Source organism: Chroicocephalus ridibundus, chromosome 10, assembly GCF_963924245.1.
Source record: "Chroicocephalus ridibundus chromosome 10, bChrRid1.1, whole genome shotgun sequence".
Lineage (NCBI taxonomy): Eukaryota > Metazoa > Chordata > Aves > Charadriiformes > Laridae > Chroicocephalus > Chroicocephalus ridibundus.
Window position 1 is genome coordinate 24,251,536 of NC_086293.1, and position 24,322 is coordinate 24,275,857.

General features: G+C 39.0%; 1 protein-coding gene across 5 annotated transcripts in view; it reads right to left on the reverse strand.

The window, feature by feature from the left end:
* Nucleotides 1-24,322, reverse strand: part of CACNA2D3 (calcium voltage-gated channel auxiliary subunit alpha2delta 3) — a 551,583-nt gene that overhangs the window by 155,852 nt on the left and 371,409 nt on the right. For all 5 annotated transcript variants that reach the window (XR_010072843.1, XM_063348451.1, XM_063348449.1 and 2 more), the window contains 2 exons: nt 10,005-10,083; nt 4,160-4,293 (listed from right to left, as the gene is read on the reverse strand). Coding sequence is in view for 4 of the 5 variants with exons in the window: in XM_063348451.1 (XP_063204521.1) it covers nt 4,160-4,293; nt 10,005-10,083 (213 nt within the window). In the remaining variant the exon portion in view is untranslated. The remainder of the gene's footprint in view (nt 1-4,159; nt 4,294-10,004; nt 10,084-24,322) is intronic.

A 24,322-nucleotide genomic window follows, 5' to 3' on the forward strand; every position in this document is an offset into this window, starting at 1 on the left:
TTCAATTAGAAATCCAACTCTGGTTTTAGGCACCTATTAAAGTGTTTTATTTTCTGAAGCATTATGTACTTGCAGGCCTTACTGACGCTGACGCAGTGACATCAGATCCAAATGTGAGCTACTTTGGAGGCAGAGAAGTTATGTTGAGGCTGAGGAAGTGCTGTCCAGACCTCACCATCTGAGGCCCACTGTACACATGCCCCATCTGCAACCACCTAAGCCAGCCCTTACAGCACCTCGAGGCTATACAGCTGAATGTGAACATGGAGCAAGACAATCCCTTTTCCTACTAGACTCCACAGTCAACTCTTGACATCCCCAACACCCTTCCCCACAGAATTGCACAGATCCAAAAAAGCCTACCCATTTGCAGTGCGTACCAAACTGCTGACTAGAGAAGTACAAATGGAAGACAGACCAAGCCTAGGGAAAGGTGTGGACCTTGGGATCAGAGGACTTTGAATCAGAAGACTAGACACTGGCTGGCATATGTCACATACTTCAATCCCAACATTTTAGCCTGAAGTATTGGCAGCACTTAAGCTCCGAGCCTATTACAGGACTAACTGCTGTGAAGCCGACTTTAGAATTAGCCCAAGATAAGCCTGCAAAGACTACTTCTCAAGTGAATGACTAAACCAAGCACAATGAGCCCAGTTCTCCACAAATCTAAGTTCAAATGATTTCAGAAGTCTGAAGTCTCTCTGAGAGTCAGGGACAACTCGTAAGATTACATCACTCCTATGTCAAAAGGCCTTTTTTGGAAAGAAACGAGGGCTTGAGTCACTGATTATAACATTTCCGACATGAAATCCTGGGTTTAAGGGAAGAAACACAAAGAATTTTCTGATGGAGGATAACTAAAACTGACCCTAGGAGCTGGCTGATTACCTCTTCACGAAGGCAGGAAACACCGGGGAGAGATCAAAGCCTAGGGCCAGAAAAAAGGAAGCCAGTTCAGTTGCCTGCGAAGCGAGGAGTCACCCAGAGAGGCCTAGTGTCAGTTGGTTTATAATCCCTTCAGCTATCAGAGGTGCGATCCTGACAGTGTCAAAGGCAACACAGACCCGACATACGTACAGATTCCTCCATGTTACATTTTCTGCATATGGTATCTTGCCAGGAATTTACAGTTCTATAAATGCTGTACTTTTTTCCTAACAGTAAGTGAAGCACCTGAGAATGTCAAAGCTAGGCTGAAGAGGCAGCTGTACGAACATTTTGCAGACATCCTCTTACAGGAAAGATGAAGAGACGCAGGAATTAGATGCCTTGTTTTAGTAGCGAAATTCTTCTGGGAATATTCCTAAATGGTATCAAACACTTACATGATCTAACTTCTGGCTTTCACAGATGACTTTGTCCTGGACAAATACTGGATGAGAACAGCCTGGGGCACCAGGGGAAACGTTTTGTATCCTGAGACGATTCCTGTCCAGCTTCTTTCTGTCTGGATCCTAGTATGTTCCAGCCTAATGTTGCTTGCTCAGAAAGAGCACAGCTGGCCAATCAGCCTTGATGGTGAGAAGGGAACGGGGAAGTATACTCCATGCTGTTAGGGCACAGTGACACTGATTACAACCATGCATATATAGCCCTGAGAATCAAGCCATGGCTGTTGAGACCCAGCTGGGTGATAAGAGCATTTAAGCTGTCTGGAAATACACTACTATTTGTAACCTGGCAAGGTCCAAGCAGCAGCCATGGAGGAGCAGGGACACAAACCGTCTGTGAAAATCAACAAGTTATGGGATCAAGAGGATTATTTAGATGGCGCTTCCAATGCCAAGACACTAGCGATGGCCAGGGAATCTGTCCCTGAAAAGAGCACTCAGGCAGCTTTAGCTAAGGCACAAGCACATCTGGTTTCTTACAAGGTTCCCTTCATCGCTATTTCCAGAGTTTTGCATGTGACTGCCCTAATTTATCCTGTTCCTTTGTCTATGAGGTTTTTTGAGGGAGGAGGATGGAGGAGGGACAAGAAAGGTAGTTTGCAACTAAGCAGACCACAGTATTCTATTTTTAAATCTTTTCTTACAGCACACAACCCATTGGGATCCTGAGTGGAGTTTTCAGACACTTAATAATACGTGTGTGCATGTGAGTATGTATATGAGTGTGTGTGTATATACATGTATATATCCATACATATACGTGCGTGTGTGTGTATAGTGACATTAATTAGCCTTAGCCAAGAGAGTGAGAAAAGAAGAGAAAGAGAACCTGGAAGTATTTTATTTTGACTGCGGTAAAACAGCTTTTGTTTGGATTTAAACAGCTCCTTTATTCAAGAATGTAGCAGCTCCATTGTTTTTTTATTTTCCTGTTTTCTCAAGATTCCTTCTCTACGCTCCCTCTAGTGTTCTTAAGTTCACTTGCATTTACTCACCCCTGCTGTATTCATTAGCATTTCACACAACATAAGTGGCTCGTTTTCCTTAGCCTTTCCATAACCTGTGAGAGAATCACTGGAAGTTAGACTAACTTTTCTGAATATTTTTCTCCCTGCAATGGTTGAGAAAATACAGATTAATGGACAAAAGAGAGAGTAAAGTGTAAAATTAATTTTGAAACGGCGGTTTGTACTTTGTTGGTAGGTTAAGGGGAGGACTTGATGTTGAGAAAGGAGAAAGATTTTGTTTGCAGCACTTTCAATGCAAGATTCATAGGCAAAGCTCAAGGAGCCGAGTTGCACTTAAGTACCACTTACACCGTACCTCCCGCTACTTGCTCTTAGCAAATACACAAACTCCCTTCAACGTATACACACGCTGATTACTTCAAGCATGTAAAAGCAAGAAGTGAATAAGAACTAGGTCTTCCTAGTCATCTCCCCTGTTCACGGGATACCCTGACGGGACAGCGGTAACAGGTAGCTTCTGTCTGTCTCATCCTTATGTTTCAACAAAAGAAAGAGAATAAAGGGGAGACTGGATTAACATGGTCTTTAAAAAAAGGAAACAGAGGTAAGTAAATTCGCTCCAAAGCAATATTTCCAACCAACTTTTTGTTTCTCCTTCATAACTGCAGTTTTAGTATTTATTTACATTACCCTGGCCAAAACTGAAGAATAGAAAAGACCTAAGCAATTGTGAAAATGAAGCAAAATTCTATTCCCAGAGTGGGTTTTTCTTCCTAGAATATTTTTATATTGATTTAAAATGAAACCTTCTAGAAGCATTACAGACTCAAAGCAAAACAAACAAACAAAAAACCCCAAAATATCAAGATGGTGAGATTCTCCTACCTTGCCCCATCTTCATGAATGTAAAAATTTAAAACAAAAAGAAAGAAAGCTTACCCATTAATCTGTGATCTCCTATTAATTCTATTGAATGCTTGGCCTCACTTGTACTAGTGACAGATATCTGCTACAAACTCTTGTTTACAGATAATATACAAACTAAAACGTTTTAATTGGATCAAAAGAAACGTAAGAAAAAGAAAACAGATAAAAAGCTATTTCAGACCAACCCCTGAAAATGAACAACCTTTATCTGCAAATCTGATGATTTACCACGAATGACAGAGAAGTATGATGGCTGCTCAGTCACTGCATACCGGAGAGTTCTGTTTCAACTCTACATGCTTCTCAAGGATGTAAAATTAAAATTGGACGTTTATGACAATTTTGTTTGCATATCACCCATTCAAACCACTTTAAAAGGAGAATCCTCTCATTTTTCTTCCCCAAGACATCACAGTTGTCCCTTAGATGTTGACCCACCTTTATATACAAAAAATATCGATTCTTGTCAGTCTATGCTTTTATATGGACATATTCACAGACATGTTTTAAAATATGGTTACTCAATCTAATAAATTTCTGTTCAATCCCCACTTTTAATTAATGAAAGAAATGTACATTTGGAGGTCATAAATTTTTAAAATTATGCTGTTACTCATGTTTGTTTCAGTATTTCCTATGTAATTTACAACATATAATATATGCTATATATAACATATCTGCTGAAGTTCATTAATCTTGAATTATTTACTTGTAACATGCAGATAGCAAGTCCTGATTCTTACACTGAATTGAGACATTCCATCAACAGAAAGCAGATGCACAACTAGCGTTTCTACCTGCAACACTTCTGCTCCTAATTCCTCGTTATATGCAGTAAGCCTATATTAAATGTTTATCATGCAGACTTACTGTGCTGTCAATATATGCTTCAGTCCACACTACATCGTGCTCTTGGTCAATAACTTTTGGTCGGCTAAGAACATGGAGATATTCCATGACATTCTCTTGAACATCAGCTAAGGTAGAGATCTGCGTAAAAAACCCTGTGAAAACACACAGTTCCAAGTTATGAGCCAAACAGAACAAATTAGGGAAGACTGCAACAAGGAGTATGATGTGGTTCGTGTCTGTTACGTTTTCTGCCTGTTCATTTCCAAAGAAGAAATGCAAAGAAGGAATGTGTCATAAGAAGCAGCCTCAAACAGTAACAATCGATGAAAACTGCGAAACTTTTGCCAATCTTGAAGGACTGGGTTCCCAATATTGCCACGAACCACTGCACTGCCTGTCCTCAACTCTCTGTTTCCAGAAAATGTTTGTTGTTTAATGGAAACGAAGTTTGGGGTAGTGGGTTTTCTTAAATGCTGCATGCTTCAAAAGTTAAAACTGGTATTAACCTTGCTCAACAATGCCTCATCCAGTTTGTCCAGTTTCAAGAAACATTAGAGATTAGAACTACAGTAACAAAAGACTAGATGCATATGCTCTAAAAAGCCCACGCTTACCGAACGTGACTAAACATCAGATAACAGCAGTATGTTATTTACAAATGGCAGGTCACAGAAAACAGAGACTAAAACTAGAATTGCTTGGCTTAGTGACCACAGCTTTGTTAATCCTTTAAAACATCTCCTACAACTCGACAGCTCTGAGCGCAGCAGAGGCCACCGCGATTTGAGCTGTCACCACTTCCTTGTCAGTGCTTAGATGTCAAGTATCTTTATACACCACAAACTTGGCATCTGGAGCCACATCATGCAAGGGTGACAAAGGACTGACAAATTTCAAGGCTACAGCTTCATCAGGCCTTATTTAAATGCATCGCTTCCCCTTCATATACTTTCCTTTTCTTTAATGAGCAAAGACCAATACGGAATTTTCATGGAAGAGGCCTTGGTACAATTTGAGTCTCTTGACAAGATCACAACTTCTGCGGAGTTGGAATATTAAGCTTCATCAGAAAACATGGCAGCTGCAAAAAACTTTGGAGCTGTGTTTATTGCCAATTTTGGCAAGATCGCAAGGGTTCTCTGTAGCCTGATTCAATACACCTGCTAATAATTCCTGTAGTACAAACTGGATCTTTACACACACATTTCATCTATGCATGAATTAAGACACAGTGTAAGAACAGACTTTAGAGCAGACATCTACAAAATGAAACAAGTCACAGTAGTACCTTAATGCATATTTTCAACTTAATAAGAAAAAGGGGGGGTTTGCAAAACTAACTTTATTATACTATGATCTCAAATGTTCCTAGTGTCATATATATACTGTTAAAATATTCAATATTCTGCTTGAAGAATTTTATTTATTTGATTTTTTTTTTTTTTTTTTTTTTTTTGCTGTTAAGTCCAGTATTGCATGAGAATGTTAACTATTACATATGCTACCAAGGTTTAACTCTTGCTTCAAAACAGGGCTATTTTTTCTCTAAGGTTCTGGAAGCTTTTTCAGTAAAATGACTGACAGAAGTTTAATTAGGAGATCTGTACTTGAGAAAGCAGAATTCCATGTATACGTTAAAAAAAACCAAGAAAATTATCTGTGTGAATTTTCAGGCATTATTTTATATGCCTGAATATAAAATTTCATTTATATTTAATATATATAAATATATTTTATTTTGTTGTATAACAACAAAGTATGTATTTCTTGACGTCCTACTTGCAAACCGTATCTCTACACTGCACAATAGAGAAAACAGTTTTTAGCCTGATTTCCTAAGACTAAATGAGTAATTCTGAATCAATTGCATATAAACTTAGCAAAGAAATAAAGGTCTCAAAGACAACTGAAAATTTGCGTCTACCCCGAGGCTGGAAGAAGTGACATTGAGCAACGTGCCTGGAAATACCCAGATGGTAAGTCCGCACAGGTATGTGGGCAGGCGAGTCGCTGCGGGCCGGCCACGCACAGCTCCTTGCACGATGAGTACGACAGCTAAAACAGTCAAGGTTATCAAGTGGAAGAAACAGGGTGTGAAAAAAATGCTATTTTAATCATATCTACGATTCACAGATTTATTCATATATCAGGCTGTAACAGATGAAAAGGTGAAAGAAAGAGTGTTTTAGAGACTTCATTCCTTTTAATCAGGTTGCTTCAAATAACTGAGTTCAGTGAGATGTAAAAATCGCTGCTAAAGAGATGTAAAAGACAAGACTTAGACGAAGATGGTGTCAGAAGACACAACCATATGGATTCTCTGTAGGTTTTTTATAATGTGATCTCAGGGGTGGGTTTCATTCGTAATTTTTAGGAAGAGTTCCCTTCTTGCATTGAAGATTTTGTCTGTTTAATCTCCTTATAAATATGTTTTTTTATAGCTCACATTAGAAAAATCTACAATGGTTTTACAGTTTTCGTAACTCGTGTAATATGAACAGTTACCTATCTTCTGTGAATTTACTGTTCCTCTATTTACTTTGTTTCTACAAAGTATTGCTTTCCTTAAGTTTTAGCTTTCTTTACAAGTGAAAGGAATCGCAAGCACTACATGAATGATCTTTCCCATATTTTTAATGCTTGTTCTAATATTTATTTTTCGATCTTCTCCTAATGGGAAAACTCTACCGAAAGTTACTATATATAGGTAGGGACAGCATCAGGTAACATTCACAGTATATTACACTTTTTGATGATTCTTGTATTTGTAGCTATGTGCAACAAATGCCAAACCTCACAAGACGTAGCTTCCTACACCGCTGAATTTCTCTCTCTTATCTAGAGATCAGAGGTACCCCGTGGACTTAAAAACCTTCCTCTTCTGTACCAAGTTTGATCATCAGATAAAGACATGCTCTGGAGTTGGTGAGCGCAGCTGCTGAGGCCATGTAAGCAATAGCAGCAAACGCATGCTTAAATTTTAGCCTTCTAACACCTGCCTCTCAGCTCCCTGGTGTGGGAATGATGCCACCTTAGAGCCCCTTACAGTCAGTGCTACTTTTGTTTTCCTCCCCAGCAGGAAAAAAATCATGAAGGAAATGGGTAGGATTTGCTAATGACAAGCGTGAGATATGTATAATACTGTGGTTACAGACAGACACTTATGCTCTGCAGGTGGGCTGCCTTTCCATATTGCACAGTCCTTGCAATGGTTTTGGATGGCTTGTTTTTCTCTGCAATGTCCACCCTTCGACTCACAACTTTTCAAAATGCCCGGAATGGATTTTTGCGTGGAGTGCAGTATTTTCGTTTTCTGGACACTGTGCAAAATAGATGCAATGTTCTTGCAACTAATAAAATAACAGAATTAAAAAAATCCTCTTTGGTTAGTGACTAAGGAGGGAATTCACTGTTTCGCTGCAGCTGTAAAACTCCCATGGAGACCCCCCCGCCCCCCACCTAAGAGGCCTCTCAAGCAGGTGAACACTGTCCGTAACTGGCTGCCTGCCACCCCCCACCGGAGCCCGCGGTGCAGGGGGTGCTGGGGTCACGCTAATAGTGGGAATGGATGTGACCGGGGCTGCTGCAGGCAGCTCTCCTCTGCCGGTACAACAGCCCAGAAAGTGCCACAGCTGGGGCACGGTTGGCCTCGGGGCTGGTCTCTCCTCTGCCGGCAGTCGGGCAGGAGAGCCGCTACCAGACCTCCGACACGCAGAGCATTTTTCTCTACGTTTCGTTCTCAGCCTCTGCTCCTTTGTACTGATGAATCCGCTCCTCTGTCCATCTTACAATACGCCAACCACAGTGTTGATCCGTAATAAAAAATTTTTAAAAAAATAATAATTAAAACAGACACTGTGAAATTACTAATGCAATAGAGAATTTTACTGGGGAAAAAAAAAAGTTTAATCCTCATTGTTTTGTTAGTAAGAAATGCATTTAACTCCCATCTTTCCCTTTCCGGCTTTCTGCTGGAAGCGGCTGCTGAGGGAAAGGTAGCACCTGCTTACTTTAACATCTGCCGCATGCACGCTAAGCACTAGAAACTTTTACCTTTGTTCACTTCAGGATCTTAGTAAATCTTTAGTCTTTTCCTTTACGTGCACTTGCTTACGATACAGCAGAGGAAATCACCGCAAATTTCACAAATAGCTCCAGAGGGACTTTGGGGTTCTTGAACGTTTTAATGTATTTAGAATGGTTTGGTGTTTTGCTTCATTAAGCCATCTCCCTCTAGATGTGCCCTACTTATACATAAAAATGTAACGGAAAAACATGTTTGGGGTTTTTCAAGGTTTCACCATCACAATTGAGAAGCTAAAGAAGTTTTGCAAGGTGGTACGAATTTCCCCTGCGACCCGTTTTGAAGGCAAGGACTGCTGTCCACAGCCCAGTCAGCCGGAAACCCTGCAAACAGCCTTCCTCTGTGTTGTGCTTCCAAGTGGCAAATCACTGCAAGGAAAACTGATTTTAGGGTCATTGACCCTCAGTGACAAGAACACACTTTGGCCCACCCATGCGCGTAGTAAAGTGCCGTCCAGCCATTCAGCCAATCTTTAGACCAGCTTTACTACGCTCCTCATCAGTTGTGCTGTAATCCCTCATTTCTCTAAAAGAAAATGGACGAGCTGTAGCTGAAAACTGTAAGAAAAAAAGATCTACATCCATACTGCCTGACATAATGACTCATGCTGTTTGCAATTGTGATTTTCAAAGCTATAAAAAAGTATTTGATTACTGCTTAGAGGTAGAAGGTTTCTGCATTGCAAGCTATCAGAGGGCAGGTATTGTAACTATTAAATTGAGAGAAAAAAAATTCTAGAAGAAACAGCCATTAAACTGTTTAGTTGATTCATATGAGTAAGATTCTGTCTCCAAGCAGCATGGCTCCGAAAAGAACAAAGTGGTCTTGAAGAATGACAAAGGTGACCACTCTTCCCCCTCTGGGAATGAGGAAGCCGTGGACCAGATGATCTGCTAAGGCAGTCTCTATTGCCTGGTCCTAATTTCTGAGTTGCTGTACTTAGATCTTTATGAATCTCTAGAGCTGAGCTAAAAAGCTAAAAGATTTTGTTGATTAAATTGTCTTCAAAAAGATGCTTCAAAGGATTCTTATACTATTATTTAAACTAAATTATGGTGTAATATTAGCTGATTAAGACAAGACTTCAAACTGAGTAATTTCCATCAGCTGGACATAACAGTAGTTAAAGAAATAATGACTAAATGGATAGCACCTGATGCAATTCATCATAATGTAATGTGGCACAAAGGAAAAAAAGAATATTTTCTTTTCCAAGAGGAAAGGAAAAGAAAACCTGAAGATTAATTAGGGTTTGGGGTTTTTTTTCTGAATCGTTCTTACTTACGTTAGTCAATCCTTTTACTGTAGCATCTCGACATCTTACATGTTTTAATACTCCTTCCTTAAAGAATATAAAACTGTTTTTTCAATTACACTGTCAGTTCCTCAAGGGACAGGATGTCTGGTGTTTTAGAGACTGTGCCTAACTCAACAGGACTTGTACCCGATGTTCTTAGGAACCAAACTCTGACTGAGTAATAACAGCTATAATAGAACAAATGCTTTGAAATTAAAGTTTGTTCTCTGAACAAAAATTTAAGATCACATAGTTTAATAGCTTCATACATATTTTAAGAAAAAAAATACATTTCAAATTGTGTTTTTTGCTTTTTAAATTGTATGCTACAAAATACATAAGCCTCTTCATTTCCTGGAAAAAGCCAACCCATCCTCTCTGGTTAGTTGTCAGTGGCACCGTATCTGCAGGTGGTCAGTTATGCAGGAAGGCTCGGTCATAGGGTTTGAAAACAAGGCTTTCACAGGGGAAGGTGAACTAACCTTTGTTAGCACAGGCCATCCACTTCAGGTTATCAGCAAAAGCAGCTTCTCTTCCAATCAGATAGGTAAAAATACGAACCTGAAAGTACGATGCAAAAGACCAAGTCAATTAATACTGCATTTAAAACTTATACAGTGGAATTTCAGACACGGACGTGCAATTCATACGGATAGACCCTTTTTAAGAAAGTATCACAGGTTAAACAGGCGCAGTGGGTTAAAAAAAATAATTCTGTCCGTAATGTCTTCATGACAAGACGTGGCTTTTGTTCTGTGTAACAGAATGGCTGATCTCTTGGGATGTTTTTAGTATCTGACATTTAACTACAGTTTTGGTTAAAGCGTAACTGAGAATAAACTAAAACCAGTGGGGTACCACAAAAAACGGCATCTTTCAGAAATCTGTTCTGCACTTCAGAATTCAGAAAATTGCTATGGTGTGGAGGAAGAGGCATTTAATTATCAAATATACTTCCGTAGATAAAGGATCTGAAACCACCAGGCAAGCAAATTACCCTCAGTTTTCAAGGCTCACGTGACACAGCATCCTTGTCAACTTCGACAGGTACCCGCAGGTGGCACATGTGCTACCAAGTGACAAACTGCAGCATCAGGTAGAGGGTTGCCAGCTTTCCCAAACAGAGCTATATGTGCAAAAAGCAGTGCAGCTGGTGCATGCATGGGCGTGCACACTGACATACACGCAGAGACACAATCCAGAAATCCTAGAAAATTGCCGCTTTCCTTAAAATTCTGCCCAGATAACACTTCTTGGCAGAGAAGGAGGACATGCTTTGGAAACGCCGTACGCAGGATAGGCCTTGATAGATGCTAAATGATAACACTTGTTTGTCTGGACTCCACAGTTCCATGTTATAATACTTATATCAAAACTGCATTCTTGAGCAGCTTCAGACAGCTGCCATTTAGAAAGCAAAGAAAAGTTTCCAGTGAAATATTTCTCTCTTCACTGTACCATTTTCTCGGTTCCTTCTTATCAAATAGAGATAGCTTCAGGGTTGTGTTATTTTACAGCCTTGAAAACAGCTGCAAATTTGTCCTCACAGTAGACTGATGACAGCGTTTTCTACCTCGTACCTCCTGCTCTGAACCCTTATTCTATACACGGGAAACTACAGCAAAGATAATTGTGTGGGGTTTAGCTATATAAACAGGGAATGGGGAAAGGAGCGTGCTGCCCAGAGCCTCCTCTGCCTCACTAATGCAAGTCTGCGTGGCACTCACAGCCCCTCTGCTCAGGCTGGGTCTGTAACCCCAGCCCCCGTGTGTGTGCTGAGCAAAGAAATCAGTCCCGGGAACTGCCATATTCCCACCTAGAAATCCCACACGTACAGTTCCATACCTTTCTTCACCTACCATCTGATGTACCTGGGTAAGATGGAGCATCGCGAGTCTCACTTGATCCCCAAAGTTCCCAGCAAGAGAACTGGGACCTGGGACCTGACAGCTACAGCCAATATCCTGCCCACTGTAGCCTTTGCCATGCTAAGGCTTATGTCTCTCATTCCACGTGCCTAAACTTCCACAACCATTTTCCCAGTCCCTAATGATTTGTCCAGGCAAAAGAGGCCGGGTGCACCCTGGGCCATATTGGCAAGATTAATACAAGGTGATTATTTCCCTCTATTCCATTGTAAGACCAAATCTGGAGCACCGAGCTCTGGTTTTGGATTCCCCCATGCAAGACAAACGCTGACATACTGGAGAAGACAAACTCTTCTTGAAGGCGGACCCTAAGAGGACAACACAGCAAGGGACAAAGGTCCTAAACAATTAGGATTTGATACAAGGAAAAACATTTTTATCATGAGGGTGATAAAATATTAGAAACCATTGCCCAGAAATGCTGCAGAACCTGCCTCCTGGGAGATATTCAAAATCTGACCAGGCAAATTCCTGAGCAGCCTCATCTAATTCACTGCTCTGAGCAGGGCGTTGGACAAGATGATCTTCGAAAGTCCCTTCCAATCTAAATGATTCTATGAAATTAGCAATATTTTACACAAGACATTCAAAATGTCACTGATTTTATAATAGAATAACTTGCTCTCCATTTTGTGTATTTTGAAGCTAAAACAAACAAATCACGTTAGGATTGGAAATGGACAATTTGCACCTGCGAACATGGCGTGCTCATTCTGCGGGAGAAAGAAAATTATGAACTCCACGTTGTAACACTAAAAATTGCAACTAACCCCCACATCAGATCCTTTTGTCTTTTTATCAGTAAACTTAATCATCATTATCCAAACTTTTTACAGAAGCTCTATTATCATTACTAAAAAGCTGTACACGACAAAATATGCTCCAGATCATGTTATTCAATAGCTGACTGGATCTCACATTCACAAAACAGACACCCTTAAACTATACAGAAAGCTAATTACACAGAAAGAAATGTCATGATGTGCGAAATTTATGAAGACCTGATTTAATTCATTTGCAATTAAAGAAAAAATCATAGAATTAAATGTCATAGTTTTTTTCAATTAGCACTTCTTTCTCACTCACAGTGAGACATACGATTTGTAGAATATACCAACTTTATATTAAATTGCCGTAGTTTTCTTTTCACAGAAGTTTTAAAATGTCTTTGAAAGTTTGCCTCTTTACTGTCAGTTGTGATACTAAATTGCCTCACTGCCCTTTTGTCCATTTGCTTAGTGGAAAGATCCTGTTCCAGGCGTACGTGCTGTTTTGCATTATCATCATGCCTACAGATCAGATTTCAATCACAAAACTTTTCCATCTTTCAATTATAAAATGCACATAGAACTCAATCATGATTCATATCATTTAAAAAGTATACACACTGATTGTGTAGTGTCGTTAATTAGTTTGAATCAAACAGTATGCATAATCCTACTCTAAGACTAAAGAACGCAGCATTAAACAAAAGAATGGTACTTAAATGCTTTGCTGATGGCTACCAAAAGCATCGGTAAAGAAAACGTTTATTCTCTAAACACACGTGGAAGGGCACAGTGAGATTTATACCATCAAAATACGGCATAAATCACTGTCACAGTTTATCTTCCTGAAAATGATGCTCGAATATAGCCTACGATGAGACTGAATACATCTGAGAGATTTATATTTAATGATCCATTTTAATCTGTAAAGAATCAAACTACGCTGTGTTCCTAATAAAAGGAGACCAGCCTCGTCTAAAAGGATGAGTGATAAGCATGATAACAGGCCTAGGCAGCAAACGGTGTTAAACCTACAAAAAATAAAATTTCAACAAATCAGTATCATAGATCATCCTGAGGAATGGGCTTCCTCTGCGACGCTGTTGCAGGGATTGTGATTATTTTTCTCTGAGTACTTTATGCACATAGTTTACTTGGTATCTGCAGTTTTGCTAGAAAAGTATTTTAAGCATCATAAAAAATACTGCTAATTCTTTGGCATGACTTGAAAAAATAAAAATGAAAGCTAGAGACAGCTAGCGCTGAAGATGAGTGATCAGAGTTCACTGAATGCTGCTTTCCTTCCCCATCCCAACGAGTTGGGTATTTTTCTCTGTGCCCTGTTCATGTGCGTGTTATATAAATGATGTTCACCGGGGTCAACATAAAGTCTTTTATAAAATGCAATGTAAGGTAAACTATAATCTTCAAATACCATTTGTATACTGCTCATTACTTAATAGAATGACTTATTATTCATAGTAGCTTTATAAGAAAATAACCATGTAAGGTCACAGGAAGGTATTTTAGTTAAAAATAACGCCACTCATACATTGAAGTTTTTCTTTTACATTGACTGTAAGGATACATTAATAGGTTTTATGAATATTGTTTAATAATCCATTCAGAAGAGTGAGAAAAATCCTCAAAACCAGCTCTGATGGCAAACAATTCTGATTACAGCTCTACTTCTAAAAGTTTCATTTGATCAGCTCATTGAGCCCACCAATGTAAACTTAATTCACCGTAAGCTTGCAGTGGGAAACACTCACGAGCACCTAACCATTCATCGTAGGAGTCATTTTACAAAACAAATGCTTGCCATATTATTATCTGCTTTCAGAGATCATAGAAATGACTTAGGTAATAAATGATTAGAATTGAAACTTGCCTGAGTAAGTCCACATTCTAAATCCCATTTTTCAAAAGAAACTTGGACCTACATACCTCTTTTGTATTCTTCTGAATAGGTATTTTTTTCAATAATTCTAGATATGCTGGTACCATCCACGGTATAATACCAATTAAACAGGGACAAAGTTGCTGTGGTCATATACCTGTCTTCTGCATCTACATAAAAATATGTAGATATTTTTATATCTAATATTGACCAAGTCAATATCCTAGAAGTACTACATTAATTTAGCAGGATAAATTCAAATTACTTTAACTTCTGCGTGTGGTCAAGACCTATGCAGTAACGGGCTATGTACGCTGCAGAACAGGGCACACCACATCACAGTTACCACAGAAATTACCATTGTAAGTTGACCTGATGTTAGGCGCCAGATTTAATAGCCATCAGTACTCTCAGGTACCATGCAAGGTACACGTTGTTAGGTAAAAACTGTTAATAGTAACCACCAATTTTTCTTCCTTGTACATCTGAAGTAACTGAATGGAAAGCGTGTTAGAGCCGTTCTGCTCTGATTGCATGAGATGTCTATTTGATAAATATATATAGTACCGAGGCATATGATTGAAATCTCTACCACTTATAATAGATGATGAAGTATCAAGTGTGTCTCATTTTGTGGTTTGTATTTGATCTTAAAGAAAATAACACTATAGAAATTATGAGCTTTAATAAGTATGTACACTATATACCACATATACACCAATACACATATATCGGTATCTTATGGTACAACACTTACTGTGAGGACACTAAAAATTCTTTTGAATCCATATGAAGAGAACATTTTAATCAAGGCAGACTGAACAAACTCAAAATTGTTATGGGCCATTCCCAGAAGATCCAGTAACAACATTTACATAGTCTACATGTGCTCTGGCTAACTGAGTATAAGCCAAATGAGAAAAACACCTTTCAATATCCACGTGCTGTGACTGAATCAAGAGACCGTTTTCATCTGAGAAGGAATGTGCATCAGAGGCTATAAGTACCTCTCTGGCAAAAAAATATGACAGAAAGAGAACCCTTCAGTTCGCGATAATTTTGAAAGCTTCGAGAGGGATACCTGAATCGAAACATTTTCAATGTCTGACCTGTAAAATATGGTATCAACCATATTAAGGCTTAACATGAACTGTTAGGTGTGGAGAAAAGAAATATTCTCAGGCAGAAGCACTAGCTTAGAATTGTTACATCCTACCTACAAAACTGAAAGCTGTAGATGTTATCATATTCACTGAATGCGAAGCAAAGCTCACACCGAGAGCAAAAACTGTAATCTTTGAAACCATACTTGCTATTCCTGCACAGTACGTAGCTCCTACAGATATGCCACAGACTACTAGTTTTTTAAGCAAATGTCCACAGCAAATGGAGTAAAAGCTCCACGGTAACATTACAGAAACTGAAAGGACAGCGGAACTAGAATCTTTAGTAGTGCTTGTGACTTTCTCACTTCATATTTTTCTGTATTTTTCTAAAGCGGGTGCTGAATGGCGAAGAGTGCCATTTGAGATTGATGTATTTTAATTATCTTTAAAACAGCAGCTGTAGACACCTCTTACCTTGTTCTTGTGTCTCATTCCTGACCTGGAAGGATCACCTCTGGGAAAGAGCGCTCCATTCAGTTACTATTCGTACTAAAATATTGCTGCATAAACTCAAATGATTCTGAACGGTCGAATCATACTCATATTAAGCAACAGACTAATTTCAACCGCTCATTTTATGACGGTCAGCTTCTACGTACAAGCTCGGGGATTCTGGCGCAAACCTCTAGCCCATCGTGAGCTGGTGAGGAGCAGCACAGCATGTCAACAGCTGTCGCAAGTTGTGTTGGTAACTACTCCCGTGTACAGAGCCAAATTAAACAATATTAAGGCATTGAACCACCAAGCTCAGTAGCTCAGACAAAACTGGACACAAATCTTACACCGACTAAAATACTTAAATCAATATTTAGTAGATATTTAACTGCATATATTATCATTATTTTTAACTTGCTTTCTCTCTGGTTTTCCAGTCTCTTTGTTTTACGCTCTCGGCTTACCTAGGCGCAGATCACGGTGTGGATTACACAGATGGTTTGCTCTCTGTTCCTTGTTGCATTCCCTCAGATTTTGAAGAATAAGAGAGTACTGTTAACAAGTTTCTTGCCTTTACAGCTAGGGAATATTCTGAAGTTTGAACCTTTAAACTCTGGACAGACAGCTTTTATAAAAGCTCTGAGATGCATACACTCAACCACTAGTGAGGAAACCTAAGAATGATGATTTAAATGACAGCTATTTCAGTGCTAACCACTTCATCTGAAATATCCACTTAACAGTTTCATCCATTATGCATGGACTAATCTGCAGTCCCCGAACTGTCCTCGCCTCTGAAACTTCATTTAACTAGCAGTGCAGCAAAGAGAATAGGGACCTTCTTCTATCTACGTTAAGCAAGACGCCTCAATCTGCAAGATTCTACACACTGGAACTGTGAAGTCACATCTTCATGCCAAACAGCTGGTAAAATAGTATTTCCAGAAACTTGAAATACAGTATGGGAGGGAAAATGGGACTTCTGCTTGCAGCTGACAGTGCAGACCTCTGTTTGCAGCTGCAAACTATTTCATGGACACCTTCAGCAAAATAGTCTTTCCTTTCTGGCTCAGCAAGAAATAAAAATAGTCCTGTGGCAAGAGCGATGGAATTTAAGTAATAAGTGGGATACAGGGATGAAATTCAAGTTCCCATAGTTATAAGTTATGGTGGGCCAGAAACGCCCCAGCTAGTTTCTGCACAGATGAGCAAATGGACTAAATGGGAACAATGGATCAATGTGAGACTAAGCGATCACCTGAACTCCTAAGCAGTCTCACCACAAAGAATTGGCTTAATTGTTACAGGAGCTCTCAAGGTGGGAATTTGGGACGGTCCTTGAGGTTTTCCCAGGCAACGCACGCTATGGCTAGACCTCCTGATAGGCATTATTTGCATACTTCAGAGTGTTAATTAACTTCTTGGTTGAAGAATCTGGCCATCACAGAGACTTCTTCAGGCAATTCCTGCTGTAGAATTGGCAAAACTGTATAGAGAAAAGATACTTGCACAGTATCATGGTAGAAAGCCTGAGGAACAGTCATGTAGGAGAGTCTTTTGAACATACTTAAGATAGTTAGGAAATGTTTTGTGCATAATTTAAGATAATAAGTAGCGATGCATCATTCCTGTGCTGGAGCAGTGATATACAACCACAGGCCAGCTGGAAACAAAGATTCAGCAGAACAGCAGTTCAGAGCATCTCACCCAATACAGCTGAAGACGCTGTTGCAAGGACTCGTATCGTCCAGACAGCACATGACCATCCTGTTCGAGATTCTTGAATCCCTACTTGAGTATTACCCTACCCAAAGACCCCACAAAGTTTAATATTCTGGTCTTTGCAACACTCTCTATGATGCATTGATCAAAGCAGTTTGATTTTCGTTTGATCAACAGCTAAGAAAATGACAGTAAGGAGCAGAGGAGACCAGCGCTGGTCTAGATTTGATTTACATGCAGTAATTCAAGATTCACAAAAGTAATTCTCTAATTGATCTCTGAATTTTGTGAACCTAGTAATGAAAAAGGCTACCATTTATTTAGGTCTCTTGCACTTCTTAATAGAACTTTTCAAAAAGAAAAATCACCAGTCTCTCTTTAACATAGTTTAACCTGTGCTGCATACTGTCATCTGAAAAGTGAAGATGGGCTTCCAGGAAAAAGATGACTCATTTTTGTATTGACATTTCTTTTCCTACTCTGTCTAAACATACTCATGTGTTATCTGAAAGTCACTGAACATTTGCACAGGTTAGTACATAAAAAAAATATTGAAGTGTTTGTTTATCTGTGATTAAAAGCAGAGCAGAATGATTAACAATTTTCATTATGAGCTGGTGCCACTCCTCTAAATACAACCCCTGAGCTACGTTCTCAAAGTCCATTGCTGACAAAAAGCAAAATTCTTGTTCACTCTGAATATGACTAAGAGAGCACGTGGGAAGAATACAGGGAAAATTAACAGAGCCTAAGGTGAAAAGAAAAATGTTCATTTTGAAATTCTCATGCTCATGTACATCCCTTATGGGCAGATCCATTCTCCTACTCAGAAAAATAGCATTAGGGAGGTTCCCCATTCCTTTAAAGTCTACCAAGAGGCAAAAAAAAAAAAAATTAAAAAAAAAAAAGGGCAAAAATTAACTTTACAAGCTGTAATTTTGGTGGCAGAATAGACAATTACATCACATTCCAATTTGCCAGGGTTAACTTCTGATTCTATCCCTTTTGCTATTTCAGTTTTATGTTGTACTTGTCTCTTCAAACCAGCTTCTCTTTCTGTTGATTATGGATCTTTCATGCTCCATTTCTCCTTACCCTTCGGTATAATTCTTAAAATTAGTTACCCAGGATAAACTTATAAACTCTTCATCCTTTCAGACTCAGTAACTGGATTCTCTTCCTTGGGGTCCTGCTGCTTTATAATTTTCTGATGTCTTTTTAGGTTCAAACTCCAAAAGTAACCTACACTTACTTCCAAATTTAGAGAAAGCCTGAGGTTTTATTTATGCTTCCACTGCTTCTCACCCAACATTACACTGTGCCTGCCACCACTTCAAGATTCATCTTTAATATCACTCCTCTCTACATAATCTCATCCTCCCATTCTCTCTCCAGCACCCTTTGGTACAGTTCTACTTCAGAAGACACCAATGGAAAAAGGGGAAATCGATGCTGCGGTTGGTCCCTATGTTAAGGAGACAGCATTACCCTGCCACACTTCCCTGTGAGGAACAGTCTGGATGCAGTCATAAAGGTTTTTGAGAGTCATACTGAAGAGAGTCATACTGAATCTGTTCATCAAGACCAGATGATGAACAAAAAAAATCTGAATGCGCCACAGGTCTTTGCACAAGTAACCTTTCCAAACCTGAAAAGGCAAAAATGTTGAGTTTGTAAAATGTATTGATTTTTGAGATGTGTTACAGCTTCTAACTTTAGCCTAACTTTACACACACGACGTAATCCAAAAATAATACATGAATTCCAAGTGTACTCCAGCGTATCTGGTTGTTGCAAAGGGCATAACGTACAGGACAATGAACAAGCATGGGAAAAGAGCAGCAGAAGTACAAGGTCACTCTAGAAACTTTACCTTCTCTCTGAATGTCCTCCTAACATTTTAGTTTTAGTTCTTTTTTTTATTATGAAGTGGTGAAAAAACACGTTAAGGATCTATTTGCATTGATAAGTTAGCTGGAAGTTCCATTCAGATAATGCTTTAAAGGAGCACACTAAATTCTCCTGGTGAGGGCTCCACGGCCCTGCGATACCATGCACGATAGCACCGCGGCCCTGTAGTTCCTGCCCTACTAGAGACCTTTACCCTTTGAGGTGCTGAAAGGCTCAACTTACGCCGCACTCAGTGCAAGGAAGCCATGAAACTGAAGACATTACCTCATGAAACTGAATCTTTAAACATTAAGTTACTTAGTAAAAGGTTCTTCATTGTTATTTTTTCTCCTGTAGTATTTAAAATACCTCTTTTGGAAGAGCTTGCATTTGTACATTTCCTCATGTTTTCACGTTCCTGCAATTGCACATTGTACCCAGACAATTCTGTAACAGTGCTTTCTATTATAGTGATACCCGAAACACGTTGTACCCTAAATACTGACGGAGCAGTTAACAGAAACAAACCCCAAATAATTAATAGGTCTGTTTAACTGGAAAACAAGATGTTGTAAGGAAAAACAGTAACAAAGAAAAGCACTTAATCTGTCCGGGGATCATCAAGCAGCTGAGCCCTGCTTTCCCAAACATCCGCATCCCCAACAGCTCTTGGTATAGACCTACCTCAGAAAATACGTGCAGGGAAAAAGGAAACTGATGCTGCAGTTAATCCCTTGTGGTCAGGGGACAGCATTACCATGTCACACTCGCCTGCGAGGAGCAGTTTTAGATCCACCCTCTAGGTCTAGGGCTGCTGAGGGTCACTTTTAGAAAAGTCAAACAAGCTACGTGTTCTACACGTAGACATCAAGTGAGGATATTTCTTCTAGCAATGAAAATGTGTTGACATCTTTTGTTGATTTACAGAAAATTATAACACAACTCAAGATTTATGAAGAATAATCTCCCACTGTCAAAATTCACCCAATACATTAGGAATATCGTTAGCAGAGGAAGATGAGTTTACGCTATTTTTCACTGTGCAAGGATAGGGCAAGTGATGAGGAAGTGCCCAACACATATTAGCACAAGGCTTATTGCTTCCCTAAAGGAGTTTGATGGTTGACACTGTTCTGAAAGGAACGAGACATTTCAGGTCTTTTCCACGGGACACAAGGTCTGGCTGCTTTATACATCCTGAATTATTGGTCACAGAGAACTGAGCGGGATCAGTTCGCTCACAGGCAGATGAGCTTCAAATGGCACAGAAAGAGCTCATCACTAAAGAACTGTGTGTAAAGATTTGGCTGAGCAAATTGGTTGTATTAAATAACTACTTAAGATTTGGCATTTAACGAAAAAAAAAACCAAACATAAAACCCCACAAAATAGGTCTAAGAAGCATCTAATACTTTCTAGCTTATCTTTCATGCTTAGCGTGCAGCATATATTAATGATGTTAAATAAGCACCCAGTAATGTACAAAGTGTAATACAACAGTTTATAACTTGAGTGTACTAAATTCTTCTTAGCAGTTTAAATTAATTTCGCAAATAAAATTTTCACAGATTTTGAGAATATTAAACTTTTGGGCTGAGACCATGTCTGGAAAATGACATCCCAGAGACACCTTTTCAAAAAGTTATGGTTACTTCGAGAAAAAAAAAAAAAAAAGATATTACCAAAACCCAACTTTTTATCTTCACTGTAACTTTTAACACAACTTTTAACAACAAACTGTAAGATTTCTCCCACCTTTACAAATTACTTTGAGGCCAATGTGTTAAGTGTGTTATAAATATTTCAGATATATCTATAGAGTGCCAATAAAATCTTTATACAGCACCTCCGAATATCGTGTATATACTACACACTTCTACTGAAGAACTATTTTAGAAATATTTCACTGAGTTTTAGAAAATTTTATTTATTCTACTTTTTATATCTTTCCACTGGTAAAGCCAGCCATGACACAATGAATTCAACTATATGGGGCATAAAGGGAGACAAAAATTTTACCTCACACTTTTATAACTTCCAAAAATTACCTGACATCAGTTTTCTACCATAACAATATTACTATTTCAAAGTAAAATATGATACTATTTATTGGAGCTGGGAACCAGTTCTGTGCTCTCATCTGAAAAGCTAAAGAAATTTTCGTTCCCAGTCCTGATATGCAAGATTCTAGATCAGTCATTACAAACCATTAACAGCCAAGCCTGCATGAGCCACTGAAGGATGATTCAACTGGACCCATTATTGCCATTCTTCAAAATGCTGGTGGATTTGCTGGAATGTAGAACAGACGTTTTCTTCCTTAAATGCAAAACAGCAGCCTAAACAAATTAATTTGTCTGAATGGCAAGGAGGGGAAGGGATTACAGCAGAAACCATCCCATAACCAACTTTCTTGGATCTAACTGAAGCTTCTGTGGAAAAAGCAGGCTCATACAACTTCTGCTGCCACACTACTTAACTTTCTTGTATATCAACTAATACTTTTTTGCAAGAATCCATGAGAAAAGATCAAAATCGGCCTAAATTCTAAGTAACCAAATACTGCCAACGTCTCCATTTCTGTTATTGCAGAGTTCCAGGACGTAACATAGACCGACGGTAACTCACTGGCAGTATAGTTCACCGTGCATGGTGCAGACACAGATTAGAGGATGACATAATGGATAAAGCACTGGCCTTTCACCCCTGGGACTTTGTCCAGCCTGCAGTCCTATCAGATAATGGGTTTGGCAATCTCCACGAGTCTCTTTTGGACACTAATCCCCACTACAGAATCTCTATAATTCATCATATAATTTAATACACCTGGCAACCTTACCACCAGTTCATTCTTCTGTTACGTAATGGCCCAAAGTGAAGTCAAGGGTGGTTAATGCTCTGACAACCCGCTATTATCTCCCGTAACAGCTGATTTTGAGGGGATTATTGCAGTCATAAACCATTTTATATAAATTGGCAAGTGGGAAAGCAGTGTAACAAAATAAGGTGATATTTAGAAGTTTTAGCACTGATTTTCTACCAATCCGTAATGGAGTTTCTAGCATCCAAAAAATGCTGGAGAGGAAGCTTGAGATTAAAGGTACAGATCACAAGCCAAGAATCTGAGGTCTGAACAAGCTTATAGCCAGAAAAATTTGACTATTTTGAGGTTACAGACACTTTTTTGTCTCTTTTTCTGTATGATATATATAGACAGTATATTTCTTCTTTATTTTGTCTCAATTATAAGTTAACCTCTTCCTTTTACTAGCATTCTTCCCTTTTCACTTTGAAGAATTTCGCCACTGTTATTACTCCGGTTTTAGATCCGCAGCCTTGTTCATAAATGAACACGGGACTTCACTGCTATCAGGACCCGTTGCTGAGGATGTAAGGCCGTTGGTCAGGCAAGACAAAGGGGAGCTGTACGCAGTTTATGGGATAAGAAATCCGCTCGCTGCAACTGTGGGAAAGGTTAGGAAGAAGAGGAGCAGTTCAGACTCCAGTCTAAACTACACGGGCATTAACATATGAGCAAACAGACAATACTACCAAAGTACTGACAGTCAACCAAATTAGCGTGCGCAATTCTCACTGGAAATAAGAATCAGTTCCACAAATTTGTATGAAGGCTTTAAAAATTTCACCAGCTAAAAATCGACATAATGTAATCGGTGTCTGAGCACTAAATTCTGCTACCAAAGGCAAAACGATTTGGTGGACATCAAACTGGATCTGGATAATTGAAAAGGATATCAGACGCAAGGTCCTTCTGGGCTTTCTGGTAGGGTCTACCCAACTACATCTGTGCAATGCCATTTTATATAGAATAGGGGAGTAGCATTATTTGGATACTGTATATTTAATCAACAAAATTGTTTCAGATAATAAACTTTGCACAATGAAAAAAAAAAAAAGAATAAAAGCCAGAAAAATTTGAACTACAGCCACTCCTGCTCTGACTGAGAGGCATGACTAAAAATGTCTAGTCGAATAACGTATGATCTGTGTCGTGGAAACTTTACAGATTTGTATTAAAGTGAGCTTCTGTGTTTCATGACTCAGGATGTCGTCTACCTGTCTTTTTGCACGCAGACTTGACTTGAGCAAGCTTTCCTTCACTACAGGGAAATGTAAATCCCTGCCTGCGCTGTGAACCTACCACTTTAGGTAAAAGTCAACGTGGTGCTGAGCTCAACCGTGTAAGCCTATCCTTGCTTCTGTACAACTGAATTTTATGTTAGGTTTTACGCTCACTTCCATGGCGGCAGGTTTAAGCTCTAAAAGTCTAACCAGCAACAGGAAGAGTTTTATAGAACAGAAAAGTGTACTGAGGTCTACTCACAGAACACAAAGAATTTTGCAAATTACAAGCATAATAGAATAAAACTGAAGGCTTTATCTCCAAGAACAGGAAAAAAGGTTGCACGTGGAATTTTAAGATTATCTTACTAATTCGTTGAAACCAAAAATCAGCTAAAGCAAAAGCTGCAAATGCAGATGCTGCTCTGGCGGAACAGCAGACCCACTGTTTGGCAAACTCTGGTAGGAACGGGTGTTTATTGTTGGACTTCCTGCGATTAGAAGCACTACAATTTCTTTAAGAAAATCTTTCTGAAAATGCTGAGTTAGTGGATAGAAAAATAAATGAGATTTTACATAAAAACTGTCTGCTATGCTGAAAAATATTTAATCCTTCAGACACTGTGTATATATACCATGAATTGTTTGAACCATCAAAGCGTTACAGCAATGACATTAAATAGACATCATATTCCTTTATCTTGACATTTCAACCAACTGAAGGCAATTGCGGCTCAGACTGTTACAGTATACCAGTCAGTATTAAAATTACTATACAGCCTTTAAGTTTATCTTTGATTAAAAATTAAATTTAGCTCTACTTTATCATTTCTGTAGCCCTACAGCATCCATGTGTTCTCACAGTTAAGTCAAACTAAATATTTAATACACTGTTCTAATTAGCTACAA